General features: G+C 47.1%; 2 protein-coding genes across 7 annotated transcripts in view; both read left to right on the plus strand.

Annotated features, from left to right (window-relative positions):
- Nucleotides 1-1,726, plus strand: part of PIK3R5 (phosphoinositide-3-kinase regulatory subunit 5) — a 77,480-nt gene extending 75,754 nt beyond the window's left edge. For 2 of the 3 annotated variants that reach the window (XM_037810783.1, XM_037810785.1), the window contains one exon: nucleotides 82-1,726. In XM_037810783.1, coding sequence (XP_037666711.1) covers nucleotides 82-202 — 121 coding nt within the window. In that variant the 3' untranslated portion in view covers nucleotides 203-1,726. The remainder of the gene's footprint in view (nucleotides 1-81) is intronic. The other variant, XM_037810784.1, reaches the window with a different exon arrangement.
- Nucleotides 1,727-11,794: 10,068 nt separating this feature from the next.
- Nucleotides 11,795-23,105, plus strand: part of PIK3R6 (phosphoinositide-3-kinase regulatory subunit 6) — a 56,795-nt gene continuing 45,484 nt past the window's right edge. For all 4 annotated transcript variants that reach the window (XR_005212740.1, XM_037809524.1, XM_037809526.1 and 1 more), the window contains exon 1: nucleotides 11,795-11,932. The gene's annotated coding sequence lies outside the window, so the exon portion shown is untranslated. The remainder of the gene's footprint in view (nucleotides 11,933-23,105) is intronic.

The raw sequence follows: 23,105 nt of genomic DNA on the forward strand, positions 1-23,105 counted from the left end.
CCAGCTTCTGCCTGCCCTCCCACAGCCCAGAAGCAGCTGAAGGGCTGGGAGGCCTGCCCTGACCCCTGTCCTGTCCCCCAGGTGTGAGGTCTCGCCCTGCTACAAGCCCGAGAGGCCGCCCTACCCGCCAACCCAGGCCACACCTGACGTCTGCTCCCTCCTCTGCCTGCCCATCATGACCTTCAGCGGAGCTCTGCCCTAGAGTGGCCCTGGCACCAGGCGGGACAGGACACCCTGGGGGCAGCCGCCCCCTCCGAACCACCCCCACCCCGACAGTCGGCTATGAGGGTCTCGCTCCTTGTGGACAACTGGATGGCCCTGTGTCGGGCCAGGGTCCCCCTGTAGGCCCGGCGGGGGGCAGGGGGCAGTGGGGTAGATGGTTTCCGGGCCCTGGGGGAGTCTCCTTGGGAGAGAAACAGACACTGGGGAGGCAGGGGCTCGGCCCCAAGCTCTTCAGATTCCTTGTGGTAGAAGGAGAGGGACAGGCGGGCTGACTCTGAAGGCCCTGCCTGCGAGCATGGGCTAGGGTTTTTCCTAGAAGAAAGATCTGGGGCCTGGGGCATGGTTTTGGCCTCTCCCAGCCCTTGGCTGACTGTCAAAGATTTGAGGGACCCTTCGTGTCCGGGGTTCTGTCCCCTCTACTCTGGGGCAAAGATGGTAGAACTTTGATGAGACTTTTCTTTCCTGACCTTCAGTTAATCTCAACCTCCCACCCCCCTCCCTCCCTCTCTTTCTCTCTTATTCACACACATGTACTATCTCTCTCTCTCTCCCTCCCTCTCTCCCTCTCGCTCTCTCTTTCAAATCTCCTGGGTCTTCTGAAGGAAAAAAAAACAAACAGCACTAACGGCCAAGCACCCCACTCCCCCTCTAATTCCACACCCTCTGCCTTTGGCCACTGAGGTGCTCTCGTGAGTTCTGGGGCGCTTGGCACTCACTCCCTTCCGATTCGCCAATGAGGCACAACCAAGGCCGAGGGAGTGAGAAGAGGTCACTTTTGCCCTCCAGAGGAGGAATTGCCTTTGTTGGGGTGAGGGGCAGTTGCTCAGGTGCCCCTGCCCTTCACCCCTCTCCACCACGCTTCCCCCAGTACCGCCTGCCCCCTCCCGTCCCACTCCTTGTCTGGAGAATCACCCATCGCCCACCTGGCACCTGGCAAGGTCCCCGAGGAGGAGAGGACTTTGTGCCTGGCCTCAGAGTTTGGTGCCTGGTGGGGGAAGGTGGGGGTCCTGCCAGGGAAATGGTCAGCCCATGGCAGAAGGTGAGAGCCTGAAACTTGGAAGTCCCAGGTTGGAGTGGTGTGAGAAGTTAGAAGCAACTGTGGGCTAGGGTGAGTGTGGAGGGCAGGGTTTGGGACCAGGATTTGGACTGGTAAAGGTGGAGGAAGTTAACCATGGGAGCATACAGCTGTGCCCCACACAGAGCCCCTCCTTCCCCTCCTTTTCCTGCTTCATCCTGTTCCAAAGGTCCTGGGCTTAGAGGAGCCCATGCAAATCCCAGCCCAGAACACTCAAGACCTGAGAGAAGAACGCAGAGCCAGCTTCTCTCCTGTGCCACCATTCCTTCTCTCTCCGAACCATGTCTTGCCTGAGACTCCAGAGTGATCAATCACATACCTTCAATATTTTTTTGTTATGTGAGCAGGTTGTCTTACTACATAACCAACAGATATCCAAGAATAAACGAATGGAGCAATACTGTCAAATAAAAATTGATTCGTCCTGTATTTAATGACCTACAGTTATTTTGCTGCCTGATAATTAACTACCAGTTGGATGTTTACATACATCAATCCATATATAACAAATAAGAATTTGGGGGAATTGTTTTGATTGGCTTTTTGTAATTTCCCACTTTGTGCTAATAGTTTTCCTGATGCCCTGTTCTAGTTAAGCCTCATCACACTCACTGACCCACAGAACAAATAATCCTATACATTAGGATGCAACAGTTAGGGTTTCCTGTGCCACCTCACTTGAGAAATATAAGCTACATATCCAGCTGCTCCCTATGACCCAAAGTCCCAGGGAGGGGGTGGGCCTGAAGCTGTGGTTGCTGATGGGTGGAGCAGAGAACCTTGCTGTTGAGAGGGAGAGGAAGGAGATCAATGTTGGTTCTCTGGATCTGGGGCTGTGTCTAGTCTTGGGTCATAGGGAGGAAGAGAAGAAGAGGTGAAGGGATGGTGGAGGATACGTGGGATTGGGAGAAGTAGGTAAGTGCCACACTTCCAGAGTGGCCATTGGATAGAGGAATGTTCTAGCTCTGCATCAGCTAGCTCCTGCAACCAATAAACCACTCCAAAACTCAGTGGTTTACAACAATGATCAACCAGTCTTGCTCGTGCATCTGCAGAACATCTAAGGGTCACCTCATGTTTTAGTTTGCTAAAGCTGCTGAGATGCAGATACCATAAAATGGGTTGGCTTTTACAATGGGGATTTATTCATTTACAAGCTTACAGTTCTGAGGCCATGAAAATGTCCAAATCAAGGCATCAGGACAGCACCTTCTTCCTGAAAACAGGCTGTTGGCGGTCCTGGACTCCTGCCACGTGGCAAGGCTCATGGTGGCATCTGCTGGTCTCTCCCTTCTCCTCCGGGTTTCGTTGCTTCCAGCTCTGGCTTCAGGGGCTTCCTCTCTGTGTTCCGTATCTTCCTCTCTGTTTCAGTGTCTTTCTCTCTGGGTTCTGTGTCCTGCTCTCTATTTCATCCTCTTTACAAAGGACTCCAGTAAGAAGATTAAGAACCGCCCGGAATGAGGGGGGTTACATCTTAACAAGATCCTATTCACCAAAAGATCCTACTTACAATGGGTCCATATCCCCAGAGACAGGGGGATAAATTTAAGAACATGGTTTTTTTTCACACCCCATCTAAGCTGGGCTCAAAGTGGCTTGGCTCCCAGGGGCAGTTTGGGTTCAAATCTGCCCATGCGTGCCTCTCAGGCTCTTTGGATCAGCAGGCACCCGACAGGCAACAGGGACACGTGCTGCCTCCCAGGGCCTGGGTTTGGAGCTGGCTTGCTGTCTCTTCTGCTAACATTCGATTGGTCAACATCGATGAAGCACATCAGCCCACAGATGCGAGAAGCTCAGCAAATCTCACATAGGGTAAAAACAAAATTACCTGAGAAGGTATGTCACCTCTGTTAACTCTTTCCAAAATCCCAGGGCCCCAGTCTAATGAAAAACCCATACTGTGGGATATTCTACAGGACACCTGACCAGGTCTCTAAACTTTGAATGCCGTGGAAAACAAGGAAAGACTGAGAAAAATGGAAAACTTGAAACTAAATGCAATATGGTACTCTGGATTGGATCCTGAAACAGAAAGAGGATATTAATGGAAAAACGAGCAAAATCCCAGTCAAGTCTGGAGTTTAGTTTTAAAAAACACACATAGGTAACTCATTGTACAACTCTTGGGAGAAAAAATAGGGTAATTAAACTATTTTAAGGACAGCTAATGGAAAAAAATGTACTTTATCTTCAAAGAAGCAGCAATTAAACTGAGAGCTTTCTTCTCAAAAGAAACAATGGAAGCCAGAAGACAATGAAATACCTCTTTAAAGTGCTGGAAACAAAATTGCCAACCTAGAATTCTATAACCAGAATTATCAGATGATATATATAATTATTAATTATAGTAAATATTTAATTACACACTGCACACAAGAGATACATTTTAAGTATAAGAACACAGAAAGGTTGAAAGTAAAAGGATGGAAAGGACAAAACCATGCAAACCTGACCAAGAAATCTGATACTGTTACATTAATATTAGACAAGGCCGACTTTGAGGCAAGAAGTGTTACTAAAGATACAGAGAGATATTTCATAAAGGTCAAAGGGTCATTCCAATAAAAAGCTATCACATGAATGCATAACTATATGATCATACTGTGAACAGCTGATTGTATACCATGGATGATTGTATGGTATGTGAATATATTTCAATAAAACTGAATTTAAATAAAAAGCTATCAGTCATAAATACATAGGCACCCAATAATATAACTTTAAATTACATAAAGGAAAAATTGACAGAATTAAGCCTCCACAATGACAGCAGGGGATTTAACACAACTCTCTCAATAGCTAATAGAAAAATAGATTTTTTTTAAAAATGAGCAGAGATAAAAAGACCTACACAACACAGTTAACAAGTCTTATCTCATTGAAATAGAACACTGCGTACAACAACAGAATTCACATTATTTTCAAATACAAGTAGTGTATGAGCCAAATTCAATCATATAGAAAATTAATGATTGTACCATAAAGAAAACGTCAACCAATTCCATGTCATTGGACTCAGAGTATATTCTCTGAGTAAGCTGGAATTAAGCTATTGATAACAAAAATACTACTACAAAATCCCAACTGCCTGAGAATTAAGCTTTACATTTCTGAATAATTCATGGATTAAAAAGGAAATAAAAATGGAAGAAAATATTTTGAACTGGTTGATTATGAATATTTGATATCAACACTTGTGAGATACTAAAGCAATGTTTAGAAGGAAATTTATTGCCATAAAAAGCATATCTTAGACATGAGTGTAGACCAGAAATCAATTATTTAAGTTTATATCTCAGAAAGCTACAGAAGGAGCAGTAGATTAATCTTAAATGAAGTAGAAGGAAGACAATAAGTATAAGAGTTGAAATCAATGAATTAGAAAACCAGCATACAAATTGATAACCTCCTAGCAAAAAAAAAAAAGAGAGAAATCAAATTACTGATATTACTGAGAAAGAGGATATTTCTACAGACTACAAAAATATAGTGAAAGGATATAAACAACTACACCAATAAATTTGACAATTTGTGTAAAATGGAGACATTTTACAAATGTCAAAAATACAATTTGCAAATTTGGCAGAGAAAGGAAAAATCTGAATAGGGTAATACCTATTAAAGAATTTGAAGTCATTTTTTTTTAATTCCCACACAAAAAAAATCCAGGCTCAAATTGATTTACCTATAAATACTTCCAAGCATTTAAGGAAAAAATAGTTGCAACCTTGTGCAAAGTCTTTCAGAGAACAGAAAAAGAGGAAGACTTTCCATCTCGTTTTTGAGGTCAGCATAACCTTGTCACTAAAAGATAATAAGAGTGTTACTAGAAAATAAAACTACTGATCAGTCTAAAAATTCTGAATAAAAATTAGCATATTGAATCCTATTTATATAAACAGGATGAATACATCACAATCAAGTGAGAGTTATTTCAGGTAAGCATGAGGGAGTGCAGCTCCAGGCTCAAGAACTCACTGCAGGTGGTCTCCTGAGACATCTAGGGAGCAGAAAGTGGGAAGAGAGGGAGGGGGAGAGCCCTCCCACCCACTCACCCACCAGCAAAAGGTGCTTCTCACCATCAGGGCTCAGAGGCCTTCTCAGCCACAAATCTCCAAGGCTGGAACCAGGACTCTCTTTGATGAGGCTCTGCAAACACTCTCTCCAACTCCTCGGGTTACAGATGGGGAAACTGAGGCCCAGAGAGGAAGAGGGACCTGCTCATGGTCACACAGCTGGAGAGAGCCCAGCCAGGTCGTTTTTCAGTGTGTGTGTGTCTGCACAGGCAATAAAGAGCTGGAGTCTTTGAATTTTTTCTCTGATCTGTCAGTTGACCCCCAGCCTTCTCTATCCACTGGCCAGTCTCCCTTCCCCATGTGGATTTGACTGGGAGAAGGAAACAGCAACTGTGATATAAAGATCAAGAGGCTACATCCTGGGAAGCTTCCAGAACTGCTCCCCACCTTTGCTCCTCCAGCCAAAGCATGCGAGGGGAGGGAGGTGGGGGTTTTAGGAAGTTAGGGATGCTGGGGCTGGGACAGGGAGGAGTCGGCTTTGTCTCCCTCAAGGTTGACATGAGAATGGAGAAGCAGGAGGCCAGGCCCCGCCTTCCGCAGCAGCCCCAATTCCTCTCTGCCTCCTGAGACTCTGCACTGCTCCCCATCACCCCATCCTGGGACCAGAGACTTCCCCACAGAAGGTACCAAGGAGTTTGAACGGAGGCAGGTGCACCTGCAATACGCAAGCCTTGGTGGGGGGTCCATGAGGTTTCTTTCACCAACGTGGAGAGCTGCTTGCAGAATCGAACCATGCAAATGTGCCGCTATTCCAAAACAATATGTACATTTAAATTTAAGAGAAGAATGTGGTTGAGCCTTATGTACTGCTGTAGAATGATCTCTAAGTAAACAAAGCAAGTTGCAGAACAATTCGCATAGTTTGAGCTCATGTGTATGAACTGCCCCAAACTATGGCAGTGGTTATCACTGGGATAGGGAAAAGAAAATGGGAAGGGAGAGGTGGGGACTCTTTTTTTTTTTCCACTCTATATACTCCCATCATGTTTGAGTGTTTTAACTGTGAAAATATATCCATGAATTATACTTGGGTAATTGTTTAAATGTTAAATATTTTTTAAAAGAATGTTGATGGATTTTAAAAGTCACAACTCCGCCTTCCCCCTAAAAAAAGAACAATGACTGAAATGGTGGTGGATGGATATTAAGCATAAGCCTGTTTCCCTATAACTATCACCCTAGTTAGTCTTAATTCCGCTCATGCACACACACACACACACACACACACACACACACACACACACCAGCATAAAACTGCAGGAAGCACAAGATGGAAAAGCCCCAACACGTGGCTCCCATCCTGCACCCCTAGCAGACATTACTAGTCGCTAACAAATTCCCAGGGGATGCTGATCCAGGAGCCACAGTCTGTGAGCCACTGGTTGTCCTGCCTGCTTCCCTGGCTGCGGCTGTGAGTGCCTTCAGCAGAGGTGCCCGCCAGGCAGGTACCAGTCATGCCAGCTGACCTGGCCCTCCTGGGGTGGAGACGAGGAGAGCATAGGTTGGGATTCAGGTTGGCTCAGCCTGCAGCAGAAAGTTCCTGGTCTGGGCGTTTCCTGGTTCGAGTCCCATCTCCCCCAGTTATGTGAACCTTGAAACTTCCAGTTATCCATCTCCGTAACTGTATCCAACTTGAGGGGTGAATGTTACAATGAAATAATGAGTCATATATATATAGCAGGTTTTTTCCAGTTTATCACCTCTCACAGCTTTCTAAGAATAATGGACTAATAACAATTCAATACATATTCAACGAGGTTGAACGTAAATGTTTGGTAATAGAAAGTAATAGAAAGAAGCGATGGTAGCTCATTTGTGTTTTCATGGGTATCGTTAGTGAGTTTGGGCTATAAAAATTGGGAGGTAAGATTTAGAATGGAATTGATGTGCTCTGAATAAATTTTAAAGAAGACTTTGATATGAGCATGAAAAATTGGTCAGGACGAGCCAGGAGCTAGTGAGCAGGGGCTGCCTGGGGAGAGGAGAGAGAGAAAAAATAAACCACACCCCATCCCCACCTGCCCAGACCAATGACCTGGAGGAAAAGAGGGGGATCTGGACAGCAGAAGTATCCACGGAGGATTTTAAGTAGTTTGCTAAGAGACGTGTGATATACACTCCCTTTTCCATCCTCCCACTGTCATCTTCAGTAAACTTTACCTTGCTTATTAGTATTTTATGTGAGTGGGTTCTTTAGGAAACTCATAGAGATCACGAATTTTCATCTGATGCTGAACAATTCCAGAGATAAATTCCACAGACCATGGAGCTGGAGGTAAGGCCACAGGCTGCCCTGGGTTTCTTGTATCCAAAGTGAAGAATTCTTGCCCTCCTCCAAGCACCCCGATCCCCATACTGGTCCCCTCCCACACCCCCCACCATCACGGCTTTGTTCTCGATGGCAAGAGGCTTTAATTTTTGTGTAAAGCTCTCAGCTGTTTGTACAGGAAAATAGGTAAGAGGCATTTTTCTGAAAAGAGGGAGTACGGTTAATTCGCAGAGAAGGGAAATGAGGGGCTCTCCTGGGGGAGAGGAATGAACAAAAAAGATAAGGGACTTCCTAGCCCCAAGGCAAGTTCCTCAAACAGAGCCCTGCAAGTGTCCAGGCTGAGAGAAGAACCTCAGAAGGAGCCAGAACTCTGTGCCCTGCCCAGGGCAGAGAAGGGCAGTGCCCGGGGGAGGAGTGGAAACAGGTGACGAGCTTTCTGCTCCTGTGTCTTGGGTCTTAGTCCCTGGAGGACAGCTTGGCTCCCATTGGCTGAGGACTCATGGGAATATCAACCGCTGGTGATCTCGGAATTACCACAATAAATGCAGGGAACCCTGTGGGTTCTGATGTTGGCCTTGCTGGGGTGCAGGGCTGTTCCTGGGGAATTGCTGCAGATGAGAAACCTGATAGCAGCACAGCCTGGAAGACTTGGGTTAAATGAACCCTAAGAACAGGGTCTGGAGAGGAAGAAGTCATGGGGGTTGCTTCAAGTGGCAGGGCCCCCAGTGGCTTGGTGGTGGTTTATGGGGGTCCGTCCTTTCTCTCTCCACCGGCAGAGCTATGCCCCCTCCTCCACTCTCTCCTTCGTCCCTGCTGGCTTTCAGCCACGTGCCTCAAAATCAAGGCACCCAGACACAAAAAGGACAGATGGTGTATGATTTCACTAATAGTAACTAACTAAAATATGTAAACTCAGAGTCTTAAGATGTCTTGAGATAGAAGCTAGGGAAGAGGGAGCAGATACCTAATATGTAATGAATTGTTAACGAGGTTGAACTTAAATGTTTGATAATAGAGGTGATGGTAGCTTATTATTGAGATTATAAGTAATAGTGCCATATTGTAAGTGAATTTGATTGAAAGGGGTTGTTTAAAGTCATGTATGCCACCGATTAACACTACAAATATAAATAAGTTCTTGCATGAACTACTACAAATGTACAACACTTGTACAAAGAGTTAATAACAGAGATATATAGGAAAAATTTACCTGTTGCAAACTACTGGACTATAGCTAACAATAACACCTTAATATTCTTTCATGAACAGTAACAGGTGCACCACACCAATATGGGGAGGTGGTGGTAAGGCATATGGGGTGTTTAGGGTTTTCCTTTTTTGTGTGAGTCTATCTGTTACTTTTCTCTTTGGAGCAATGAAAACTGTCTAAAGTTGAGTGTGATGATGATTGTACAACTAGGTGATGATACGCAAGACACTGTATACTTTGGATGAAATATATGGCATGTAAATACATCTCAGTAAAATCTGCAGATTAAAAAAAAATGAAGGCACTTCAGCTCCTCTTTGCAGAGGATGGCTCTGGGGCTGTCACGGCCACGGCCACCACACCCAGTGCAGTTGCAGAGACAGCGGCTGATGATAAGGGCAGTGTCACAGCCACAAGAGGCCAACTTCAGCGTGTGATTTCCTATTCAGTTAGGCCAGAGCTGATAAGGAGATGGGGCTTCCCACGATGACCACACAGCCTGGCTGCTGCTGAGCTCTGGGCCTGCAGGGGCTAAGCTCTGGGCCCTTTATCCTGTTCTGGACTTACTCATTTCATTCATTCATTCATTCATTCGTTCATTCATTCATTCGTTTTATTTATTGAGCCAAGTACTGACTTATCCTTGTGATGGGTGGACTAATGAGTGCAACTTTGGCTCTGCTCTCCCAAAACTTAGAGCCGGCTGGGGGAGGGAGGAGGATGAGGCAGACGTGACCTCAGAGCTCTAATTCAAAGAGGCAAGATAGAATGCGATTCCAGTCACATGAGGGGGACAGGAAAGTAGTAGATATGGGACGGAGGCAGAGTCATAGAGTCAATGGTTTAAAATTTTAGACATTCTCTTTTCAAATGGCCTCCTCTGCAAAATGGGATGGAACAGAACCCAGTCAAGCCCCTGCAGAAAAGATGAGTGACTTCCTAGCCCCAAGTCTTCTTTGGTTGCAAACTCAAAAAGACTTCATAAAAAAGGGCTGGGGGGATTTATTGGATTGCAGAGTTAAGCAGATCAAGAGTTGATCTAGGCATCGGGGTTTCAGGCACAGCTGAATCCAGGCACTCAAACACTGTTGCCAGCAATTTGTCTCTCTCCAGAGCAATTTATTTATCAGGCACAATAGGATATGAGCATAAGATCTGTGAGATTTTCAAAGGCCTAGAAATGTGTTTGAGAACCCGTGACACCCTACCCACCCCCAAATAATTTTTTGCTTCAAAACATGAAGGAAATAAAAAAGCATGTGATGAATTAGAAAATGCTTCATCTTAGAGGTAATCTGCTTTCCCCAGAATCTCCACCATCGCCCCCTCCCCTGGCTCTGCTCTCTCCTAGTTGCCAAGGTCAGCAGACACTCTGGTTCTCTTCATCCATGTTCTCTCTGCAAGCTTTGACACTGCCGACGATGATCTTCTCCTTGACCCTCTGTCTTCCCCAGCTTCTACAATATGATGCTTTCCCTCCTCCTTCTCTGACTTAATTGTCACACTCTTTTGGCTGCATGTTCTTCTCTCCTGAGTGAAGATTGACTGGGAGTGAGCCAGGAGAAGGGCCGAGAAGAGAATTCCGCAACACATGTAAAGGCAGGAGGAAAGAGAGAGGCTGAATGAGTAAGAAACTACAGTTGTTCAGTATTTCGAGGAGGAGGTGGAGTGAGGGGATAAAGCATGAGGTTGTACATTGCTTTGGTTTGCCAAAGCTGTCGGAATGCAATTAACCAGAAATGGATTGACTTTTTCAATGGGGATTTATTAGCTTACACATTTACACTTCTAAGGCCATGAACACATCCAAATTAAGGGATTAACAGGATGATACCTTCTCTGAAGAAAGGCTGCTGTCATCTGGGACATCGTCTGTCACATGGAAAGCCACATAGCCAGTGTCTGCTGGTTCTTCGCTCCAGGGTTTCATTGCTTTCAGCTTCTGGCTTCGGTGGCTTCCTCTCTGAGCTTCTGTGGGTCCTTTCTTAGCCTCTTTGGGGCTTTGGGCTTTTTCTATCCTTTATCCTCATAAAGGACTACAGTAAAAGGATTAAGACCCACCTTGAAGGAGAGGGTCACATCTCAGTTGAAATAACCTAATCAAAAGGTCCCACCTACAATAGGTCTGCACCCACAGGAATGGATTAAAGAACGTGGCCTTTTCTGGGCTGCATAACAGCTGCAAAGCAGCACAGACATCATGAAGGGGTCCAGATCTGGAGGGGCCTTGCAACTTGGGTTAAGGAGTTTGGCCACTCTCTTGAAGGCACTGGAGAGTCACTGAAGGTTTTGGAGGGGGTGCAACAAGGTCAGATTTGTGTTCCACTATCAGAAAAAGTCCTTTGGTTGCTGATTGGAGGCAGGATTAGAGGGAGCATCAGGTTGTTGGAGTAATTCAGCCGAAAGATGATGGTGGCCTCGTCAAGCACTAATGGTGTGGGGATGGAGGAAAGTGGACAGATTTATTATGTATTGACAGGACCTGGTGCATTTTGGATGGAACAGACGAGGGAGAAGGTGATATTAAGGGTGGCAACCAGGTTTCTAATTCTGAGGTGAGGAATAGAGGGAGAGAAGCAGCTTTAGAAGGGAAATGATGAGCTTGATTTGTCCATGTCAGGTTGGAGGTCTTTGAGGGACATCTTGCTAAAGATGTCCAGGAGGGGGTGGGGTGGAAAATCTGGAGCTCAGGAGAGAGGTAAGGCCCCCTCCATCCATGCCCAGTCAATACCAAGGGGGGGATCCCTCTTCAGGTGCCCCCTCCCACCTCTCCAACAGAGTTGGGCCACACTGGATCAGAATAAAGAAGCTCCAGGGACCATAGTCGGCCCCAGATGCTTCTTTAGAAAGTGACCTCACAACAGGATGTGTTCTGGGAGGAGCTCTGAGGGCCCTGGGGAAGGGGAAGGAAGAGGAGGGGACAGAGCTGGGTCTGCTAGGAACTGGGCTCTTGTCTGCAGATCTTGAGCCTGCAGCAGAGACTAAAGACACTTGTGGGGCTCCCCCAAGAAGCCTGGTTCTCTGGGGCTGGTGGCCTCCTTGGGCAGGACCATGGGGAGCTGAGCTGCAGCTGAGTCAAGGTAAGTGCTGCCTGGATGGGGCTTTCTGGGGGTGGGATGGGGTCAGGATGCAGATCTGAGCAGGACAGGTGGGGGGGGTGTGGAGAGGGGTGCCGGAGGGGGAGCCAGGGAGGGTAACAGAGACACCCTGTCTCTTAGGTCACAGGTTTCCAGCAGTCGGCCCAGCCTGTCTGAGAAAGGTTACCCCAGATGTGGCAGCTATTAGGACAAATTTGCCAAGTCAAGGTTGTTCAACCCACTTTAGCAAGGTGAAGGGGCCAAGAGGTGGACATAGGAATGGGGAGTTAAGGCTTGATGGGTACAGCGTGTCTGTTTGGGGTGATGGAAAAATTTTGGTGATGGATGGTGGTGATGGGAGCATAATATTGTAAAAGTAATTAAAGCAGCCAAAACGTATAGCTAAAAGAGGTTAGAACGGGAAATGTTAGGCTGTATATGTTACCACGATAAACATTTTAAAAATAATTATTTAAAAAAAAAAAAAGATGAAAGGACAGAGGACTGGTGAGTTCATCCTGTGAGAAGATTCTCCTTCCCTCTCTTAGAAATCTGTAAACAACAACACTGATTGTACATGTCCAGGTGGTGGGCACCCACCAGCCTGCTCTATTCCCTGAGTCCTTGGGGTTGGCTGATGGGTGTTTTGACAGCTAGCTTAGAGGTCGGGAGATTGGAGCGTGGAGAGATGAAGCATGCAGTGGCAGAGCAGGCACCTGAGTCCCCGTCTGTGTCCCTCTGGGGACAGCACCTGTTCATAGCTCTCCTTGGGGATCCGGATACGGTTATATGGCCTGGCTTCTATCTTCAGCATGCAGATCGATGCTCGGTATGCTGGGAGTCTGACCAAGGCCGGGTCCCCATCCTCGAAGGTCTGTAACCAACATAGAAAATAAAGGTGGTGTGTATAGGAGTGGGAGAGATTACCTCCGAGTGGGGATCGGTTGAGATCAAGGTGGGCTTTGCAGAAAAGGGGGCCCTGAGCTGAGCCCCAAGGCGGAGATGAGACAATAGGCTCACTGGGGAGGGGAACCGAGTGTGCAAACACACCAAGGTGGGAATGTAAGTGAGAAAGTCACGATTAAGGAAAAGAGCAGTTAGAGGTTCAGGTTGGCTGCTAAGGCAGAGAGTTTGTGGAGGACTCACAGGCAAAGGCCTTGTCAGTTTATTTAGCAAAACGCTAAGTGGTTTTCAAGTATCTCATTTAGTTCTCAGCAGTCATTCTTGGTAGGTGCCAATGTGAGGCCTCCTCTAAAGACAGGGAAACTGAGGCACAATGATTTTAAGCTGCAGAGGGGATTTGAACCCATGCCACTTGGCAGCAAACACTGCCTTCGCAGCTCCATGCCATGCTGTGTCTCATCAGGGCAGGTGGCTTCCCCCCAGGTTATCCGAGAGAGGGCCCCAGAAGGTCTAGTGGGCACGAATGCCAGATGCTGAGCTGCAGCTCCCGCCAGAGGGTTGCTGGAGCTTTCCTGTGGTCCACACCCAGGCCGGGCTCTCAGATTCCTCCCAGGCTCCCCGCCCCTGGAACAAATCTCTCCCACCCCTCACCCCTGCCGCCCAGGTGTTTCCTTCCCAGCCAGCAGCAGGGAAAACGGCTGAGGAAACAGCCTGCTCCACTCCACAGGGGACAGCCAGGAAGGAGAGCCCCTCACTCCTAGACTTCTCAGGAATCTGAGAACCCCCAGCCAGCCCCATGGGGATGAGGGATGAGGGCTGGGGGGTGGGGGAGGCCTCCAGAACTCTGAGTCCTTCTCCCCTCACTGTGAGTAAGTACACAAGGCACCTGCTCCACCCCAGAAGACAACGAGTGCCGTCTGGTCAGTCAGTGTGAACGTCTCCATGGACACTGAAGATCTGGTGTCTTCATGTAGCATCTGCCCCAGATCCTGGGGGCATGAGGCAGCTCTGGAGACGGGAGGTGGGCTGAGGGCTGGAGGTGAGAGGCAGGTGACCCAGGCTCTGGGAGTCCCTTCTCTCGGTGGCTGGAGAAGGGCAGGAGGAAGGAAGGCAGAGGTGTGGTCCTGGGACACTCAGTGTCTTCTCTGTCCAGGTTTTAGTCCTGATGCTGAGGCCATAAGGAAGAGCTGGGTGTTGGGGTTCTCCTCTCTGAATGGTCTGCTCTAAGAGCTAGGAACAGGGGCTTGGGGTGCAGGGATGGGCAGTGGGTTGTAAGAACCTGACGTTTTCCCGGGCCAGGCTTCCTTGAACTCTCCTCTAAATCCTGCTTTCGTCGGTCCTTCCACCAGTCTGCAAGTCTGCCTCGTGTTATCTTGCAGCAATTACTCAGAGCCACGGCCTCCAACATGCTTCCATTAGCTTCTTTCTGCCGTCCCCATAGAACCCTGGGCCTGTTTTACCCCAAGGCTGCTGACCTGCTGTGTATTCGCATGTGCCCTGAGAACTGTTCAGAGCTCATGGTTTGTATTTAAGGAAATATGGCCTCTGAATCCCAATTCAGTCATCCATCCACTCATTCATTCATTCATCCTTGGTCTCTGATCTTATCCTTCCATCAAGATCTGTGAAGGGTTGAGATTTCACCTTACTCGGAAGCTAACAAGTGAGCTGGCCCCAGTTTCACAGATGTGGTGAAAGGCAGGAGATTGAAGACACGAGATTCCAGAGCCAGAGACAAAAGACGCGATTACTCACAGCACAACAAGCAGCATGAGGGTCACATTCAATGGCTTCTCTTGCTCCCCAAGGCTCACGGGGGTGGCTTGGAGGTGGACCCAGGTGGATGCTGTGCATCCCAGTCAACCTGGGCTTAGAAAACCCTAAGCTTTCATAACAGGCTGCAAGCAAACCTGTCCGACCTTTGCCCTGAAAGGACATTATCTTTATTATACTAGACAGCAAATAAATCCACCCTCTGCCCTGGAGAGAGGCACTATATTTTTCCCCCAGGGCTGCTGTACAAACATCCTTGAAAAGATGATCTGGAACAAAAGTTCACGAGGCATGCGGAAACACAAGACACATTTGGAGAGCTGCCTCCCCACTCGACCCCTCACTTATTCTGCCCAGACACACCGTTCCTCGGGAACTGCAGGCACCCTCCCCCTCGGGGTCTTTGTTCTGGCCATTCCCTTCGCTTGGAACCTTTTCCCTGCAGATACAGCGGGGCTTGCTCCCTTGCCTCCTTCAGGTGTCGAATGTCGCCTCCTCCGTGAGGCCTCCCTGAACACCCTTGTAAAAACTGCAACCCGCCCCCAACTCTAGCGCCTCATTCCCTTTCCCAGCTTTATTTTTACAAAGCAGGTGTCATCAATTTAATGATTTAATAATTTAGTTGCTTGTCTCCTTTGGTCCTTACCATACACTCACTGGAGGGCATCCTTTATGAGAACTGGCCTTTTGGACTGTTTTAACAGATCACCATATCCTCAGGACCTAGAACAAAGTCTGACATTCAGAAGGTGCTCAATAAAGATCCACTGAATGATTAAATGAATTCACCCATTTATTAGGTGTTCAATCGAAGGCCTGGTCTTCCTACTTTGTGTCTATAGGACCGTGTCTGGTGTACAGCAGATGCTGGATAGCCAGCTGGTGAATTAAAGAAACGATGAATGAACGCAGCTGGCAGCGTCGGCTGAGAGCCCAAGGTGCGGGTGACTATGGGAATTCTCCCAATGGTTGGGAATCTTCCTGATGGGAGGCAGAGGCTGATCCTGGTAGATTTCTCTCCTGGGACGTCCCATTCTCGCTGTTTCGGGGAGAATTGGGAGAAGACAGGGGAGAACGGTGGTGTAGATGAGTGGGAGTGCTCCGTGAGCTGAGCTCTGATGGGCCATTTGTATTGGTCAGTGCACACCACTTTGTGGCACAAAAAGTGCCAATCAGAACTTGTGCTAGCGGAACTCCCTTTTGCAGAAACAGATTTTACTGGACTTCTCAAGAAGGAATTCAAGGATGGGACAAGTAGGTACAAGCAAGTGAGAAAAGTTTATTGAGGAAAGTGAAAATACACACTCAAAGGGGTGAGCACGGGGTGTGCTCGAGAGAGAGAAACCTGCGCACGTGTTTTGCACAAGGGTTTTTTTACAAATCAAACAAAGGGAGGTGAGGTTGATATATTGGTACATTGTGATTGGTAAGTAATCGCTCAAATTAAGTCGTGTAAAAAGGCTATTCTGATTGGTTGTCTATACATTCTTGTGATTGGTTAGTAAACATGTAAATTAAGGTTCGTAAGTAAGCTATTGCAATAGGCTGAATACACATTCAAATTAAGGATTGTGAATGGGTTATCGTGATTGGTCCATGCCACGTGGTTAAACAATTATCCTGCTTTGTTCAACATCCTTGGGTTCCAGGATCCTGATCCTCCTCACTAGGTGCCCCCCATTCCCCCCACATGGAGTCCAAAGGTGCCTCAGAGCCTGCAAGATGTTTTCCCTACGTCTAACCTGCCTCACATGCAGCCTGGGTTGTCTGATATCAGCCACTCAGTTACTCAGTAAAATGGTGCAGTTACCGAGGAAAACAGGTTGGCAGTTCCTCAGAAAGTTAAACCTAGGATATCAAATGGCCCAGCAAATCACTCCTAGGTATATACCCCAAACAACTGAAAGCAGGGACCTAGATACTTGTACACCAGTGTTCATAGAAGCCTTATTCACAGTTGCCAAATGGTGGGAAAGACCCAAGCATCCATCAGCAGATGAACAGATAAACAAAATGTGGTGCATACACACAATGGAGTATTTTTCAGCCATAAGAAGGGATGAGGTTATGATTCAAGCTACAACACAGAAGAGCCTTGGAGATCTTATGCTCAGTGAAATAAGCCAGACATAAAAGGACAGGCATTGTATGATTCTACTTACATGAGGTATCTAGAACAGGTAAATTCACAGAGACAGAAAGTAGAGTAGAGTTTCTCAGGAGCTAGGGTGAATAGAGAATGGGGAGTTATTGCTTGAGTACAGAGCTTCTGTTTGGGATGATGGAAAAGTTCTGGCGATAGTGGTGGTTGTTACTCAACATCATGAATGTATCTAACGGCACTGAATTGCACTCTTAAAAATGGTTAAAGCAGTTCATTTTAAGTGATGCATATTTTACAACAATAAAAAAAATTATAAATACAAACCTCGGACAAGTCACTCAAATAAAAAAACAAAAAAAGATCAGCTCACTTGAATGTGGCCAAGCAGTGTCCTTCCAAGCCTGCCCCCCACGCCCCACCTCCAGGACTGTTTTGCTGTCGTCTCCCCTTTGCCAGTCCTCTGAGCATCTCTGTTTCTTGTGCCATTTTTCATACCAAGCAGACACTGCAGACTTGTTCCTGCTCCCGGGACTGAGAGCTGTCTTGTCTTTCCCCCAGTGCCTGGCATTTATTCATTCAACAATATTTACTGAGGGCCTCCTAGGTGATAGAAACCATTTCAGGTGATGGGGATACAGAGCCCCTGCCCTCATGGAGCTTATGTTCTCGTGGAAGCAATCGGACAATCAACAAATAAATAGGACATGTCAGGTGCTATGGGGAAGTAGAGAGAGATACCCTGTAAATGTTTGTTGAATGACTTATGTGGATACTGTGGGGCAACCCTAATGCCCTGCTCTAGAATTAACTCTTCTCTTAGAGAACTAGGATTTGATCCTCAGTAGAGCTTATGGGTACAAACCTGTCTGCCTCCAAGAGCCCAGCAGGTAACATGAAGCGATGAAGCAGACAGGCAGGTAGGGCTAGTGCGGTGGTCAAAGGCACTTCCATTGACCCCTGCAAGGAGCACACAAGAGGGAGGAGGGGGCACCGAGCCCCTGGGGAGCACCTGGCCATTCTACGGAGGGCAGCTGCTGTCAGCTGCAGCTGACTGTTGCTCTGTGGGATTGTGGGCCCAGAGTTGCCAGATCCAGTTATTTCTTTTAAATAAAAGCAGGAAATCATTAGTTTTAAGTGCAATCTTCCAATTTTTAAATGTTTGCCATGGATGTGAATTTTCTAAAATGGTGGTTTTTTTCTGGGGGACGAAACTCCTGACTGAAGGATGTGGTGAGAGGGACAGATACGAGCTTTTCATGAGATGGTCATGTATATCTTTCGGATTTTCACCATCTGCATGATTTTTAATGTGAAAAGTGAATTTAACAATATTACAGGATGATCAGTCTGCGGTTTCCCCTTGTGAATCTGTGCAGTGTGTTGTCCTGTCTAGCACGTTGTGGGCATCATGCCTGTTTTAGCTTCCTGACCACTAGAACAAATACCACCCAATGGGTTGGCTTCACAACAAGATTTTATTGGCTCATGGTTTCAGAGGTTGGAAGTCTTGCTTCCTCCCGGCGTCAGTATCTTCTGACTGGCTGGCAATCTTTGGGGTTGCTTGGCTCTTCCATCACATGGCGATGCACATGGCAGCATCTTCTTTCTCTTCTGGGTTCCACTGACTTCCAGCTTCAGGTTGCTCCTGTGTCTTCTCTCTCCATCTGGCTTTCATTCGACTTATAAAGGACTCCAGTCAACCAGGTGAAAGCCCAACCTGACTCAGTGGGGCCACACCTTAACTGAAGCCCCACCTTCAAGAGATCCTATTTACAGAGGGTTCACGCCTGCAGGATCAAGGCTTGGGACCTGGCGCTGTTGGTGGGCCTGGAGTGCACGCTGGCCTGCCCCAAGGGTCTTGGGTGAATGGAGCTCCCCTTGCAGTCACTAAGAAGTCGCAGACTGGTGGGCTGCAAGGTGCTGAGGGCCAGGGCTGTGCCTCATCCACGTACCTCTAAACTCTCAGGCTTTGCACGATTTCTGCCACATGGCTAGTGCTCCCTGGGTGCTTTTTGATATATTCAGCAACCTCAGCCACCCAGAGCACTGCTGGGAAGTCGGAAGCCAGAGGGACCTCTGAGCAGCCCACATACATGTTCCGGGTCCATGGAGGGAAGTTTTCTTTTCTTTTCTTAGGTCGGTTTCTCAGGCTTGGATTCCATATTGTATATACAAGACAATCAGATGGGCTCATCTGGCGTCCCAGCCTAAGGCAGGTTGCAGCTGCATGGAGAACACAGACCACTGCGTCAGGGCTGCGGTAACCTAGAAGTGCGTTTGTTCAAATTAAAAGGAGGCACGCCCCCGGAGTAGATGAATTACGGCATTCATCTTTGGATGGATGAATTGCAAAACTTGCAGTCCCTGGCTAGATAAATTACAAAAAGACCAATGGAGTGGGGGGTGGGGTGGACGGTAGTTCCCAATTGCCACTCACTTTGTGCAAGATCCAGCCTTTCTTGGCAGCCTTGAGCAAGGGCGATCACAATGGCCAAGGACAACAGGGAAACCGCCCTGGGAGAAGTCAAAAGGCCAGAGCTGTTCAGTGTGGGATGGAGGCTTTCTTCACCTACCAACGTTTCTGTGCCGCGGCACACACCTTGAGTTCCCACCAAGATACATCGAGAAAATGTTGCACAGAGCTCTGTTTTAGAAGGCATGTTTTCATGCTTAAGAGGGCAAGTCTTGGCTGCCTAAGAAATTCATTTGTGTGCAGCAGGTCATTCCTGAAGCGGAGGCAAGCAAGATGAGGGTGTGCTTTGAGAAGGAGCTGGGTTCTGCTTGTTTCCATTTCCTGCCCCGGGGCAGGCTCGTCCCCTGAGGGACCCCCACACGGTGGTGTAGGCAGCAGCTCTCAAATGAGAGGAAACAGATTACAGATCCGCTGCTCTGCTCAGGGGATGAGGGGCTTTCAGAAAGCACCAGCCAACTGGGCTCAGCCCTCGAAAGTTCTTCGCTTCTTCAGGGCCCTATATTTGTCTTGTCCGCTGCTGTAACGTCCCTCTGCCCTTGGGAACTGGGGAGGGTGTTGTCACCTGCAGCTGCTCTTGAAGAATCAGTGTGGAGAGAATAAAGGTGCAAGAAAGGAGCTCAGGCCTCAGAGGCTGAACCAGACAGACTTCAAACCAGCTTGGGATCCGGGTTGGCTGAGGCTCTTGTGGGGGGGGGGGGACACACCGACCATTGGGACTTGAATCTCATCTGTTTCTATACCTGTCTCCCACCATGCCTTACTGCCATATACTCTGGGCCAAGGAATGTTCATCTTTGCAACCCCATATATATATATATTAACAAATATGTATATATAAACAATAAATAAATGTTTGATGACTGACTGAATGAATAAATAGGGACGTTTTCTGAAAGTGACTGTTAAAATTTCTTAGAATTTTATTTGCAATTGAAAATCAGCCCGTATCACCCCTCCACTTACACAGTAACTCCTAGCATTCTTGCCTGGACAAAGTAGGTACTCAATAAAAATATCTGTTGAGTGAATACACTCCTTTATTAGTCTGTATCTTTGTGATTTTCTTCTCCTTCAAGGTTGCTTGAGGCTCATTATTATCCGAGCCCACCTGAACGTACTTTGGTCACGTCTCCATTTCATTTTACTAGGGCAGAGGGTGCTCGGCGAGGTTGGGGAAGGGGTTCAGAAGATGAGGGCAAGGAAGGTGGCCATAACCTCACACCCCAGGTTCTCTCAAGCCCAGGCTCCATCATTCCCTGGCCATGTGACTTTTGGAAGATGCTTCACCTTCATTCTTTCCACAGATACTTGTCTACAATATTTATCCACTGTCTGCTGGGTGCTTGCCCTGCCCGAGAAGCTGGACATGCCTCAGTGAATGAGTCACACCAGCTTTTGTGGGTTTCACCTTCTAATCCATAGCCAAGGAAACAAATAATTACACAGGATAATTTCAGACACTGATAAATACTATGAATAAAGTAAAATCATGGGCTGAAGCGTGGCTGGGGGCAGGAGGGCTATTTTAATAGAAAGGGTGGTCAGAAAGGGACCCTCTGAGGAGAGGACATTTAGAATGAGACCTGGATGTTGAGAAGGAGCCAGCGTGGGGACGGCTGGGGAAAGGGTGCTCCAGGCCAATGTGGGGAAAGGCCTGGAGGTGGGACCCACTTGGCAGATTAGAGGAGTCCAAAGAGCAGTGGGTGAGGGCCTGGGAGCGAGAGGGAGAGTGGGCGAGATGGAAGTTGGAGAGGTGGGCGGGTGCCAGATCAGGCAAGCCTTGCAGGGCAGGATGAGAAGTTGGAGTTACTGTAAGGGCAAGGGGGAGCCAGGGTTGGGTTTTAATCAGGAATGGATTCTAAGGGAAAGAGCGGAAGCCACGAGACCCGCGGAGAGCCCCCCCACACTCCAGGCAAGAGGCCATGGTGGGGCTTGGACCAGTGGGGTCAGTGGGGTTGGAGAAAAGCTGAAATAAAAGAGGATACTATTATCATTCTCCACATCCACACAGCTAATAGAGCGAGTCTGGGAACTCTCACTTCCTGGGTCCCATTTGGGGAGCTTCTCCTGGCCCCCTTTCTCCACTGGATTTGGGGGCAGGACCCAGATCTGCCCTGTCCCCAGCTGCCTGTCCACTGGTAAAGTGGCTCTGAACACGCCGTGTTGTTATTTTCTATTCCGCCCCACCCCTCACTCCCCCTAGACTGGGAACACCCCAAGGTCACTTGTAGTCGAGTTCTCATGTTGGAATTTCATACTTCATTCAGATTTCTTAATCACAAAAATATGCCATCTGGCACTTTTAGGGAAAACGGCATGAAAGATGCCATAAACCTCTCCTTGGTAATGTTTTGGGTCCCTGATCTCCATACCCAGCCCTTTATAAAAATGGTATTTATTTGCTTATTGATGATCATAGAGACATTATTCACAATTGCAAAAAGGCAGAAGCACCGCCCAGTGTCCATCGGCAGGTCAACAGTGGTCTATACACAAAGGTGGTTCTGTACACATAATGGAATATTATGCAGCCATGAAAAGGAATGAAGTTCTGATACCTGCTACAACATGGGTGAACCTCGAAGATGTCGAGTGAAATAAGCCAGATGCAAAAGGACAATATTGTATGATCTCACTGATTGGAAATAATTAGAATATGCACATTCATAGAGTCAGAAACTAGAATACAGTTTACCAGGGGTCTGCGGGTGGGGGCAGGGAGGTGGTGCCATTAAATAGTCTTACGTTCTACCTGGCACTTTTGGGTACGTGATCTCACAGACAAAGGAGGGGGTGTAGCCTCACGGCCAAAGGGTGGGAGACCTGGGGCTTGAACCTAGTTCTCCAGACTCTAATCAGTCACCCCACAGTATATAAGTAATAGCCTAATAGCTCTGCAGGCCCTGGAGCCCTCCAAGGGACAGGATGCTTATTTGAATCATTTTACTATTTTTAAAAGTTACACACAGTGTAACATAATGATAATATTCTTAAGTTGGGTGGTGGGTTTAGAGGGTTTCATTGTATTTTTATGCTTCAGAATTTACATACATAAGTGTATGTAACATATATGTTAGTGATCTACTTTTGTCTATGCCATCGGTTACATAATAAAAAATAAAGACCAACATATTTAATATGAAGAAATCAGAAAATATAGAAATTTATTAAAAGAAAAATTAAAATGATCTATAACCACACTGCCTGTGGATAAGAGATGTCACTTTTTTTGTAATTTACTGTGCATCATTAAAAGATAAGGAACTATCACACACACACAAGTAAAAATAAAGCTGGGGAAATCAACATAAAGTGGGTGGATTGTATCAATGTCAGTATCCTAATTATGATATTGTGCTGTAGTTTTGCAAGGTGTTACCACTCAGGGGAGCTGGATAAAGGGTTCCCTTTAAAGGGTATGTGTTCTAGTTTGCTAATGCTGCCAGAATGCAAAACACCAGAGATGGGTTGGCTTTTATAAAAGGGGTTTATTTGGTTACACAGTTACAGTCTTAAGGCCATAAAGTGTCCAAGGTAACACATCAACAATCGGACACCTTCACTGGAGGATGGCCAATGGCATCTGGAAAACCTCCATTAGCTGGGAAGGCACTTGGCTGGTGTCTGTTCCAAAGTTCTGGTTTCAAAATGGCTTTCTCCCAGGACATTCCTCTCTAGGCTGCAGTTCCTCAAAAACGTCACTCTTAGTTGCACTTGGAGTGTTTGTCCTCTCTTAGCTTCTCTGGAGCAAGAATCTGCTTTCAACAGCTGTCTTCAAACTGTCTCTCATCTGCAGCTCCTCTCTCAGCTCCTGGGTTTTCTTCAGAGTGTCCCTGTTAGCTGTGGCTCCTCTTCAAAATGTCACTCTCAGCTGCACTGAGTTCCTTCTGTTTGTCAGCACATTTATATGGCTCCAGTGATTT

The sequence above is a fragment of the Choloepus didactylus genome, chromosome 18 (genome assembly GCF_015220235.1).
Source record: "Choloepus didactylus isolate mChoDid1 chromosome 18, mChoDid1.pri, whole genome shotgun sequence".
Taxonomy (NCBI): domain Eukaryota; kingdom Metazoa; phylum Chordata; class Mammalia; order Pilosa; family Megalonychidae; genus Choloepus; species Choloepus didactylus.